This window comes from Madurella fahalii, assembly GCF_045866475.1.
Source record: "Madurella fahalii IFM 68171 DNA, scaffold_1, whole genome shotgun sequence".
In the NCBI taxonomy this organism is placed as follows: domain Eukaryota; kingdom Fungi; phylum Ascomycota; class Sordariomycetes; order Sordariales; genus Madurella; species Madurella fahalii.
In genome coordinates this window covers 7,614,998-7,627,864 of record NW_027263971.1, presented here as the reverse complement: position 1 = coordinate 7,627,864, position 12,867 = coordinate 7,614,998, and the positions used below count along the sequence as shown (strand labels likewise).

Genomic DNA, 12,867 nt, shown 5'->3' with positions numbered 1-12,867 from the left:
TTACCTATTATTTACTAGCAGCTGGTAAGTACTACCTATCGGATTGAGGACAGTTAGCAGGTTAAAGGGATTTCGGGATACTATTCCTAACTACAACTCCTACTAGAACCCCCTACAGTACTAGAGTCTGTTGAGAGAGGTGTCTAAACTCCGCTAGCACGATTAAGGTGTAATATCATCTGCTATAACTGCGGAAGAGAGGGTTATATCGCTAGAAACTATCTGTCGAGGCTGTCTAACCCCCTAGTGCTGGAGAGGGCAGATAAGTAGCAACAACGTTGCTATACCTATAACCAGCTGGGGTATTATTCAACTAATTACCTTTAAGTGGTATGTTAGTACTATAATTAAGTAGGGTATATATCGTTTCGGTGCCCTAGTGACAACCCTACTACTGGCAGTAACTAGGCTCCTTTGCGAGAACGTATAGGAGCTATAGCGATAGAGAAATAGGATAACACTGGGGATATCTCTTGTTATATAGAGTCTGATATAATGGTCAGAATGTAAGGAAACTGGAAAAAGGCGTTTGCAATATTCGATTTAGGAGCAGATTATAATCTAATTAGCTATAGCTATTTTATTAAGTATTCCTTCCTTAAACACTTCAAGCTATTGGTAGGGATTGCCGGTATTAGAAATTAACCTGTATGAACCTACGGAGTGTATCCCCTTTATATATATGCTGTCGACTATAAAGATAGAGCTTAGATATATCTTCTATGCTTTATTGTCGTGGATATTAAGCCCTTTGTCGTCCTATTCGGCTAGCCCTAGCTCGAAATAGCCAACCCTAATATCGACTTCTGGGCTAAAATATAGACTTATTTGCCTGAGATACTGCAAGTAGGTTTATACGTTGAGCCTAAGTAATAGTGGATCGGATCGGTATTTACCCTTACAGTTGTTATCCTCTTTAATGAGAACTCTACTAACGTAGTGTATAAGCTAGAGCAGCTACAGCTCCCGGCGGCTTACCGGGTATATAAAAAGCTATTCTATAAGTCAGGGATCCTGCCCTTCTCTAAGATATCGGTAAAGCACCGTATTGAGCTCGTAGATGATGTATAGCCGCCTTGGAAACCAATTTACCTGTTAAGGGTAATAGAACTTGAGACTCTATGCGAATAGCTTAGGGCTGCTACTGAGAAGGGCTGGATACAACTTTCTATAAGCCTTGTAGGCGCTTCTATCTTATTCGTCCTAAAAAGAGGGGGCGAATTACGTTTTGTTATCGACTACCGAGAGCTAAATACAATAATATGCAAGAACTATATACCTATCCCGCTAATTAGAGAGATCTTTGACTGTTTATTAACGGCCAAGATCTATATTAAGATCGACTTGAAGGATGTGTACTATTGCATTAGGCTTAGCGAAGGCAACGAGTGGAAGATTGCCTTTTATATACAATACAGCTATTACAAGTTCTATATGATAGCGATAGGGCTAGCCAACGCTCTAGTGACCTTCTAGATATATATTAACTAAGCGTTATCTGGGTTGGTAGATATTATATATATCGTCTATTTAGACGATATCCTGATCTATAGTAATGACGAAGTAATATATGAGTAGTATATAAGAGAAGTCCTCAATCGATTAGAGAAAGCTGATCTCTATACCAATCTCAAGAAGTGCTAATTCTATACCACTGAAGTTGAGTTCTTGGGGTATATAATCTTACCTAAGAGGATTACTATAGAGCCGTCCTATATCGAGTCCGTTATATAGTAGCCGCTCCTTCGTAGTATATACGATATCCAAGTCTTCCTAGGATTTATAGGGTTCTACTATTGCTTTATTAGAAACCATTCGAAGATTTATACCCCTTTAACAGACCTCCTATATAACAACTAGAAGTACCCGTTCGTATTTATAAAGGAGGTAAATGAGGCGTTCGAGCTACTTAAAAGTAAGTTCAGTGAAGCCCCTATCCTTAGATACTTCGATCCCTCCCTGCCTATCTATATAGAGATAGATACCTCGAAGTGCATGATCAGAGCAGTACTCTCGTAGCTCTATAAAGATCGTTGGTACCCTATCGCTTTTAGATTAAGGAAATTTATACCTGAAGAAACATACTACGGTACCAGAGATAGGGAGCTGCTTACATTCATCGATGTGTTTCGAACTTAGTCCCAGTATCTCCTTTATACCTAGGTCCTAGTTATAGTCCTAATAGACTACCTTAACCTAGAGTACTGGAAGACTAAGAAGAGACTAAGCTTATGGTAATTATATTGGAGTAACAACTTAGCTGCATTTAACTTCGTTATTAAGTACCACCCTAGTATTTAGAACCTTGCTAATAGACTTTTGTATAGACCAGACTATATAGAAGAAGAAGAGGCGGGTAAAGACGCTGAGAACCTACTATTTTAACTCCTGTAGGACAGGATTGAACGTAGGTAATAAGAGAACACTAGCCTCTACCTCGTTATTGTTATAGCTAAAGGCTACTCCAACTATCTACTATAGTTATACTACTATTATATATAAAGACAGTAGAAGACGAAGAAGTTATTGAGTAAGAAAGAGAAGAATTTAAGAGGTTACTACTGAGCTAAGAAGGCTAGAATAACGTTATAGTCTAAGAGGTCTAGGACTACGGCGAGAAGTGTGGCTATAGCTCTATAGATAAGAACGAAGGCACTGTATCTAATACTAAAAAGTAAATATATGTCGTTAGCACTAGCTCCCCCGGAGGACCGGATAGTATATTCAGTATTAGAGGTCTCTACTATTATATAGGGAATGACTTTTATAATAAGGCTATACCTAATTACTATATACCTATTATAGGTGCCTCTAGTATTAAAAACGGAGATTACGAGATTTAGACGAAAGGAGGGTAGCTCTCTTTAGAAGAATTGTTGTTTAAGGAGCAATAGAAAGATTAATAGCTTCAGTCGGACGCTCGTAAGAAGTAGTATAGCAGTAGCAAAGGCTCCTAGAGTAAAGGAGAGGACAGGCTTACCTGTTATTAAGGCAGAGTATATATTTCCCTATCCCTTAGGTATAAGCTGATTAAGAGTTATTATAATATACCGACTATAGGCTATAGAAGCTTTAGGAAGATATAGGAGTATCTAGGACGCAATTACTTTTAGCTGTCTATAAGAGAGGATATAGTGGTATACGTTAATAGTAACTATATAACCTGCTAACATATGAAGCTATATATATACCACCTTTACGGCTTACTTATAGCGCTATTAGTGCCCGATATACTATAGCAGATAATTATAGTGAACTTTATTATAGGCCTACTAACTTCGATTGACCTTTAAATAGGTAAGGTATATAACGCTACCCTGGTTATAGTAGATAAGTTTATAAAGTACACCCTCTATATCGCAACAACCACGATACTTATAGCAAGTACCTTTATAGAGCTATTCTTCGACTACGTCTACCGACCTTTCGGACTTCCCTAGTCTATCGTATCCGATAGGGGCAGCCTATTTATAAGCTCCTTCTAGAAGACCTTATACGAGCTCTTAGGTATTAAGTGGTGCTTAAGCACCGTATATTACTTGTAAACTGATAGGTAGATGGAGTGCTAGAACTAGATACTTAAATATTACTTATATACGTTCTGTAATTATGATTAAGTAGATTAGACGTATTATCTATGCTTCGTAGAGTATACCTATAACGGTTCCTACTATACGGCAAAGCAGTTAATACCAGCTTTTCTTCTCTATAGATTCTACCCCCGAGATCCCCTAGACTCTATAACAATCTCTAGGAGCTCAGTTCTCATTACGGATAAGCGAGTAAGACGCTTATCGGCGAGCTGTAAAAGGATCTATAATATCCTCATCGCTACTAATAGGAGCTACAAGAAGTAGTATAATTGAAAGTGGGAGGATAAGGCATTTAAAGTCAGTTAATAGGTCTAGCTCTCAATAAAGTACCTTAAATAGCAGCATCTAAGTAGCAAACTTATAGATAAGTATCTAGAGCCCTTTAAGATTCTTAAGGTTATCGGTGATAGGAAGATAGTCTACGAGCTGGACCTTCTATAATACTATCGTATCTATCGAGTTTTCCTAATTACCCTGCTCGAGCTATTTAAGGGTAGTGAAGAACAAGTATAAAAGCAGTATAAAAGGGTCGATGTTGAGCTAGAAGAGCAGTATTACGAGGTAGAAGCCATTATCAACTATAGAGGTTCAGCGAGAAATAGGTAGTTCCTGATTAAATGGAAGAGCTATCTACCTGAGGATAATACCTAGGAACCTAGGGAATATTTAGATAATAGACTACTATTGAGAGTATATAAAGTAAGGTTTATAAAGGCGTAAAGGCAGTATAGAGGATAAGTATATAAGAGTATATTAGGTAAGGAAAAAAGCTTTAATTTGTCTAAGAACATTAAAAAACCTATGAAAAACCTGTGTTTAAGTAGCGCCCTATCTACTCTTTCTTACTCTTAACCTTAGTACTACCCTCCTCTATAATAGGGATAAGGTGATCTGTAATACATGAAAATAACGCCTCTATATTACCTAAGTGCTTCTAGATATTAGTTAAGACCGTAGTCTACGCCTTCAATAGGAGGGGGAGCTTAGGGGTAGTGCCTGAAGGTAAGGACGAGGAACCGGCAGTAGTAGGGACAGCGAAAGACGAACCTATAGTAATGCCGCTATTACGGTAGAGGTATAGTGTACGACCAATGCGGTTAGTACTAGTATAGTAGGCAGCGACCTCAGCGGACCGAGGCCGGGAGGCAGAGAAATCCTTAAAGGCATATAAGGTAATATTGCTAGTCTCTTAGACCTCCTCCTCTAGACTAGCAACCTGAGGAAAAGCACTGTTAGTATAAGAAATATATAGCTAAGAAGCAAAAAAAAAAAAAAAAAAAAATAACTTATATCCTTACTAGCAATAGGGAACTCTATGTAGTCGAAAACTTCTATAAACTGGACTACTATATTTAATGTATCGGGAGAGATCTAGAAATAGTCAGATGCTACTAACAAATGCTATAGAAGTAGCGTAAAATAAGAGGGGGAGGACCTACTGGTAGACAGATATAGTTATAGTATATATAGTAGAAATAATAGGTACTAGAGCTCTTTTAGTTTTTATAGTTGGCAGAGGGACCCTTCTGCAGTATATAATAGAGGTACGAGTGGCAGCTACATATAATTAGTAGGGAACTAGTGGCAGTTATATATAATTAGTAGGGAACTAGCGGCTGAAGGAGGAATACTTATGGAATAACGCGGTAGGCGTCCTTGGCGATTTTGTTACAGGCCTTGGGGGTGTTAGCGGTAGACGGAGAGGACGGAGCGATATCGTCTTCGGTCTAGGGAAGCAGGTTAAGAGCAGCGAAGGCGGGAAAAGGGAGGACTAGAAACCTACTGAGGAGTTAGGGGATATAGGAGTGGCCTTAGACTTTTTAGGGGAACTGCCGGGCTCTTTATTTATCTTTAGCTTAAGAAAGGATTAGTATATATAGAAACCCTATAAGAGTAGCGAGGGCGCTACTTACAGGGCGTTTATCTGATATAGCAGACTAAGTAGAGGGGGGTAGGAGTGTAGAGAGTAGAGTGAGAGTAGCGAGGACGGCGACGGTGACTACAATATACCAGGCAGTTAGTAGACTGAACTATAGAAGTATAAAACAAGCGGCAGAGAAGTATAGAAGATACGGGTAAAGGATAGAGAGGTAAAGGAGTAAGAAGGGTACAACCTATAAGAGTAAGACTATAAGGAAAAAGGAGAGGAAAGGAATTAGAGAGAGAGAAGCTCTCTTTATACCCACAACTGGGGGAGGCTCTACTTTTCCTAAAAATAAGGCTAAAGATTAGTATAAAGGAAGTTCGAGATAATTGAGCCGGGACGACTATGATAAGTAAAAGCAGAGCTACTTCCCTGCTACGACTACGTAACCTAAGCACAATTACCTTGTACTACCTACTCTAACTTCCTTTTCTCAGTAAATACCTCTTCTCCTCTACTTCTGAGTTATTGAAGCTATATATATACTATTGTTGAGACTAAGGGAAGGCAATAATATGTAGCTAAATAATCGCTATACTATATAATGTAATGACCTCGATATTTCCATGCTTACAACTTGCAGCGTCTACACAATAACAAGCTCCGGCGGCTGTAAGTGCCTACGCGGCGAGGAAGGTAAGGAAGAAGAGACGACGCGGTGGTAATTCGAGGACCGTAAGAAAGTACTATAGGCGGTATCCTAATATCTAGTACCTCGAGTACTATGCGGGGCTAGCAGGCATGCAGCTAGTGTGTATAAGGCCTGTAGGTAAGATTGTCGACAATACTATCTATGAAGGAGTACGTAGCCCGGATGGCTCCTGAGGGCAGGAGCCTGGAAGGAGAGAGGCTCTGTGAGGACCGGCTGGGTAAGGTCGGTGTAGGCATAGGACGGAAGCTCCGAAGCCGTAGCGCCGGCAGGGTTGCAAAAGCAATAACAACGCTAGGCTAGAAGGGCGAGGATATTGTATCAGAGGAGCGTCGAAGGAACGTATAAGTAAGGTTGATGACAGAGTAGCGAGTGGGGTAAGTGAGCCCAAATGCTGTTATTGCAGGGCATAAGGAGGGGGGTAGAAGACAGGACTTAGGAGAGAGATAGAGTTCAATGAGACCACTATTCCACCTCTAACGAGCACTCTGCTCCTACGTTGTGCATATACTACTCGTACCTAAGCACTCTAGTCCTACTACCTTTAGTCCTTGATCCTCATACATATTAACATCCTATTTGATTGTAGTACCTATATACTATCTAAAGATAATTGGTTGAGTAGTATCCTAGTTGGTTATAGGTATAGTAGTATTGTTACTACTTATCTACCCTCTCTAGTGCTAGAGGGTTAGATAGTTCTGATAGACAGTTTCTAACGATATAGCCTTCTCTTCTATAGTTATAGTAGACGATATTATGCCCTAGTTATACTAGTGGAGTTTAGATATCTCTTTCAATAGACTCTAGTACTATAAAGGGTTCTAGTAGAGGTTATAGTCGGGAGTAGTATTCTAAAGTCTCTTTAATCTGCTGACTATCTTTAATCTAGTAGGTGGTACTTATTAGCTACTAGTAAATAGTAAGTAAGGTACTTTAGTAGGTAATTGTTAGGCAAATCTCTCTATAGAACTTCGGGAGGAGGCTGATTACCTGCTAACTCTCCTCTATCTAGTAGGGAAGGTTGGTAGTGATAGTTATATATCGATCTATAAATTCTATTACTATCTCGTTGTTATACTGATATAGGTTATTAAGCTATATAGCTATAGAGAGGACGTATATCTCTAGGTCTGAGAGCTAACTATGAAGGAACTTAACAAATTTCTCCTATATTACTAGAGTAGAGTCGAAGGAAGGGTTGTTTTCCTACTTAGTAATATACTTAATCTAAGTGTTCTTAGAGGTTCTGTATTGGTAGCTTACTATATATATAATGTAGTTGCTACTTAGAATATTGCTAAAGAGGTAAAAGTTTGCTCTGTAGTTAAAGAGAAAGTTGTAAAGAGTAGTTGTATTAGACCTATTATATATAGGATAGGTAAAGGTCAAGATCTTCTATATTACTCCCCTTTATATGACTATTCTAAGCTGCTAGGGCGCTATAATTGTAGGGGTTATAGGAGTAGGCTTAGGAGGGGTTAAGAGGGCCTCTTAGAAGAGATATACTATAGAATTCGCTAGAGGCTCTGGTTCTAGTATATATTAATTCTAATAGAAGAGCAGCTTAAGCTTAGCTCTCTTATAGTATAGTGCAGCCTCCCGATATACAGTAGTAATCTGCTTATCAAAGCTATTATTCCTTATCAAGCAATCGCTGCTATTGCTTAGATAGAGGCATGTCCGTCTGTACTATGAGGAAGTGGTTAATAAGTAGCTTATCCACAGATAAATGCCTTTAGATTATACTAAGAGAATTAAAGACCTGAATATCGGGAACTTTAGGGATATTAGGAAGTTGTATAGTACTAGAAAGCTAGCTATTCAATATAAACGAACTTTCTTTTTCGCTTATAAGCTGATTGAGAGTAGTGTATTAGTGTTTTAATGCTATACTCGTCTTAGATAGTCTAGTCACCTAGAAGGTAGAGAGTTCAATATATAAGGATTAAGGATCTAAGGGTAGTAGAACTAGAGTACTTGGGTACGAGTAGTGTATACGCAACGTAGGAGTAGAGTGCTCGTTAGAGGTAAGATGGTGGTCTCATTGAACTCTGTCTCTCTCTTAAACTTTGTCTTCCACCCTCCTCTTTATGCCCTACGATGACAACGTCTGGGCTCACTTACCCCGCTCACTGCTCTGTCATCGTCCTTACTCGTACGCTCTTTCAACGCTCCTCTGACGCGATATCTACACCCTTCTGGCTTAGTATTGTTATTGCTTTCATGACTCCACTGACGCTGCAGTTTGGGGGCTTCCATCCTATGCCAATGCTGACCCTACCTAGCCAGTCCTCACACTCTTTATATAGAACTACTATCTTATTATCTCTTCCTACTAGAAGATATAGATGCTATTGGTGTAGTATAACCTCGGTAACATGAAATGGATATTACTTAAGTTAGGGAAGATGTTACCTAGAATTAAGCCAATTATAAAGGAAATTATCATTGTCAGACCTTCTTAATACTCTCGACAGGGTATTGGTATAGGAGAGTTAACTGCTTATTATAACTACGAACTACTTAGACTATCTAAATTAGGTACTTATTCAGGCTGGTGGTGTGGATAGGAAAATTAAGCTTCCGAATCCTGATAAGGACGTGATATTCCAGCTCTTTTATATAATCTTCAAGAAAGTAGAAGGTGATATCCCCGATCTGAAGTAATTAGCATAAGATAACGAAATAGTAGAAAGATTTACCTATGAATTTACATGTAAGATACTAGAGTAGGAATTTTCATCAACTGAAATACAATCTTATCTAGTGGAATATAGAGGCTCGGCTCGTGTGGTGGTGGAGAAGGTGCAGGAATGGATGGGTAGAACCGAGGCAAGGAGATCGAAGATGGCTAGGGCGGATTCATTTATTTCAGATTCGCGCTCTACTATGTAATTCGTGAAGGAGTCGGGAGAGAGCACTGCAGGAGAGGATTTCACACTTGTCAAATGTATTCAGGCCTTCGAGGAGCATCTCGACCCTATCTTTTCTACCTTGACCTGGCATGCTGCGTCACTTTACATTTGTGCGTATTCCAGACCACCTGACGGCTCGGGATCTGCAGCGGGCCCGACCCTTCTTATTCCGCGCTATCGCCTGCGCGGCGTGTCCCTCAGTCGAGGACAAGGCCGTCAGGGGAAAAGCCTTGGAGAGGGAAATAGGCGAGGCATTGCTCGGGCAGGACGACCAGCACAGTGTGGGCAGAATCGATCTCCTCCTCGGCATCTTGACGTACCTTTCGTGGGGCTAGGACCATGTGCTCACCTACAGCAGCCCATCACGGCTGATGGCGCAGGCGATATCTCTAGTCCACGACCAGCAGCCTAGAAGATCGGCCGCTGAAGACGTGCAAGCCATGGGGGTATTCGCCGCGGGCTTTTCGCCCTGGTCCTGGAACACGGCAGCAATGTCGAGGGACGAGTTCCTGGAGCGGCAACGCGGTATCCTGGTGTGTTTTGTGCCCAGCTCCACGCTCTCCCCCTACTTCGGCCAGGGGGACGCGCTACGGTGGACGCCCGACATGGAGGACGGACTGGCCGCCATCAGCGCCAATCGGGACTGTCCGACGGACGCGGGATTCGCCGCCCAGTCCGGGTGCAACTTTTGGCCCAGCGATCGGCCGAGGTCCCGCTCCGGCAGCAGCTCGAAAACGGGCCGGTGCTAGCGACGGAGTCGACGTCGTTCCCAGCGCTGATGGCGCTGACGACGCTGCAGGGACAAGTCTAAGAATTCCACGAGTCGCTGCCACCGCCGCTCCGCCAGCAGGGCCTGGTTGCCGCGTACGTCCACTCGACCAAGCTGCATGTCGCCGAGGCACATACACCGTCCGCTCGACCGTCTCGGCCATGGTGAGCCAGTTCGCGCGCATAGCCGGCACCGGCGCCCCCAGCAGCGCGTCATGGCGCTAGGAGCACCTACGCTGTCTCTAGCAGAGCGTGCGGTCCATCCAGGCCTGCACAGCCGGGTTGCTAGCGTCGTCGGCCGCCGAGTTCCGCGGGATCTCGTTAATGCAGTGGGCGCAGCTCGCGTTTGCGTCGCCGTGCTGAACTGGCTCACCGATACGCTTGCCGACCCGACCTGGGACCGTCCTGCTGTGCGGAACGTGATTAGCATGCCCGGGTTAGTTGGTTGTGTTGCCGACAAGCTAGAGTCGGCTGGTCAGGCGGCCGGCGAGAGGGTGGCGGATGGTTTGTTTACTAGGCTATTGCAGGCGATGTGTGAGTTTTATGCCGAGGCCAATATTGCGCCGAGGACAGGGCAGAAGTAGCTGGATCTGAGACCTAAGGCTACTAGCTTTTATAGACCTTATATAAGGCCTTCTTTTTATTTGTAATAGTTCGTATTGATTCCCGATCGAAAACGACCGGGTCCTTTAATCAGCCACAGGTTAGTGCTCATTATGTCAGACAGCTACAGCGATTACGAGAGCTCCAGTTTCCCCTTGAATTCGAAGATGTTGTTACAGAGGGAGCCGACAAAGGATGCAACAGCAATTTGCAACGAATTGACCTTGTGGAGACGCAGATATACGATCCAAACAATTACGCAGCATGCTGCGTATCGTCCGAAAAGCCAATCGAATCGGGATATCTCAGCACAAAGTGGCCACGCGCTCCTGCGGTGATCAGCAGCGTAACGAGGGCCAGACTGAGGGCCATTGTCGTCGAACAAACTCAAGGTGATGATTGTTCTCCAATGTAACAGATGAGGAAAGCTTTGTTGTATGGGGACTAAACTCAGAGCTTGGCGGTGGGCGCGAGATTTGGTCTTTTGCACTCGCTTGTCCAAGCTGTTCTCACATTCGATTTGGTGCTGCGTTGTTCGAGCAAGTTGTGGCGTTTGTTGTGCAGGATTGACCTGTAATACAATCTGCCGGGGGGGCAGGCGTTCGTGTAGCACAGCCAAACCCTGATTTACACCTTTTGGAGGGGTAAACTTTATTCGAGCAGTGAATTGACCGGGTTTTTAACAGGTTCAGATTCTTTTCACTTCTATAAAATCCACTATTTTAGCCGCTGATGCAATTTACTAGGATATCCCTGGTTACGGAAATTACTAGAAAAGTGACTTATGTTTAAAAATCTACTGGCATAACTGCTAAATATGCTGAATTCTTCTACTGTAACCTACTGGAAGCGCTCCTGTAAGAACTTGCTACAGAAATATAGCCTCAATTTACCGGGCTTGACCTTTGTTTTCTATATGCCTGGACCACTTACCAAATCTGGATTTGGTGGCTTGGCTGTACCAACTCCTGAATACCCGATCGACCTCGTCAAGCCACCCGATCCAGACCCGCTGGCCGCAGCACGGTATGCTTGTGTCTACCGGGTTGATCATCTCTACGGCTGGCAGTCGAACGACAATACCAACCACATGCGACTAAATAAGACCCTTTGCAAAGCAGGTGCGAAAGCAGCCCTGCTAGTGTAATTTTCAGATGGAAAGGGCTTGGGAGATTCAGCAGAAGCTAAAAGGTATAAGTTGTATAGAAGATTGTTTTAAGTCTTGGGTTACACCTATCTCACCCTTTCTGACTCAACATCTTATAATCGGCATATCTCTCCTTCCCACTACTAAAAACCAAACCGGTTTCCAAACTCCGCTTCCTAGTCTACACATTGGGAACGCTGCCGAACTAGTCACTTTTCCCCGTGCTAGACCGTCCCCTTGCTAGCCTAGCCTGCATAGCTTCATCTTTAAGACAAGCATCTGCGCTACCGTGACTGCCAGAATCGGAAACAACGTAGATATTGTTCGCTGTGCTCCATTGGCCAATTCGACGGCGGGATAAATGGTTACGGGAGGGGAGAATTTTCCTGGTGGAAGGGGGGAGGGGGAAAGGAGACCGTGGTTATAGCCGGGAGAGAGAGATGGGAGTGGATGGATTGGGTTCGAGGTCCTTGTGGGATATGAATGGGCATGTCTACTTGCATCCGAAGGGTAGAGAGAGATAGAGGGGATAAGGAATAGATCAGTCCACATCAGGCTGGGCATCCCCTCTGGCTATCGCCTCGGCAAGCATGCGAGAAGACGAAGCTCCGTTTCTCTATAAGAGCAGTCCAATTTCCCTCCCTTCTATGTGCAGCAGCTACTGAAGACCCGCTCTCCACCCCCATCCAACCTATCCTTAATACAACTCCCCCTCAAGAACCGACGCCAACCAAAACACCATCAAGATGCAGTTCAACCTCTACGCCCTCCTCTTCGCCGGCCTCGCCGCGACAGGCCTCGCCGCCCCCCAGACCGAGATTGGCAACAGCGGTTGCTACATCCGCCCGGCTACGGAGGACAATTGCTCCCCACAGTTCCCCAAGCAGTGCGGCGGCTCCAGCGGCACCAGGGTCTTCCCTTTCTGCTGCAAGACCTCCGTCACGTGGTGCTAAGCGGCGTGAACTCCACATTGGGTTTGGGATGGATACACATGAGTTTGCGTATGTAGTTGCACTCTTGGCGATTCGATTTTGATCTGCAGGCCTTTCCTTTCGATGACTAGATTCTGACTCGTTTTAGAACCTCTTATCACGGATAATGATGTCATGACAACGATTCTCATCCCCTCTGTCGGTAATCAGATGGTTTCAGACTGGCGATTTGGCAGCTAGCAGCAAAAGGGGTTCTCTGTGTTTTGAACTGGAATGGATAGTAAAGCGGTCGGTTCGCCAGCACCACACTTGTATTTTTCTTGGTAGCTTCTA

At 43.4% G+C, this 12,867-nt stretch overlaps 2 protein-coding genes across 2 annotated transcripts; both read left to right on the top strand.

Annotated features, from left to right (window-relative positions):
* Positions 1-9,455: 9,455 nt before the first annotated feature.
* MFIFM68171_02165 (uncharacterized protein) lies at positions 9,456-10,436 on the top strand (the record flags this gene model as incomplete). Its single annotated transcript, XM_071057587.1, has 2 exons — positions 9,456-9,826; positions 9,884-10,436. 2 exons carry the CDS (start codon positions 9,456-9,458, stop codon positions 10,434-10,436), a joined length of 924 nt encoding a protein of 307 aa, XP_070913688.1.
* A 1,912-nt stretch (positions 10,437-12,348) lies between these two features.
* Positions 12,349-12,555, top strand: MFIFM68171_02164 (uncharacterized protein; the record flags this gene model as incomplete). Its single annotated transcript, XM_071057586.1, has 1 exon — positions 12,349-12,555. One exon carries the CDS (start codon positions 12,349-12,351, stop codon positions 12,553-12,555), a length of 207 nt encoding a protein of 68 aa, XP_070913687.1.
* Positions 12,556-12,867: the final 312 nt, after the last annotated feature.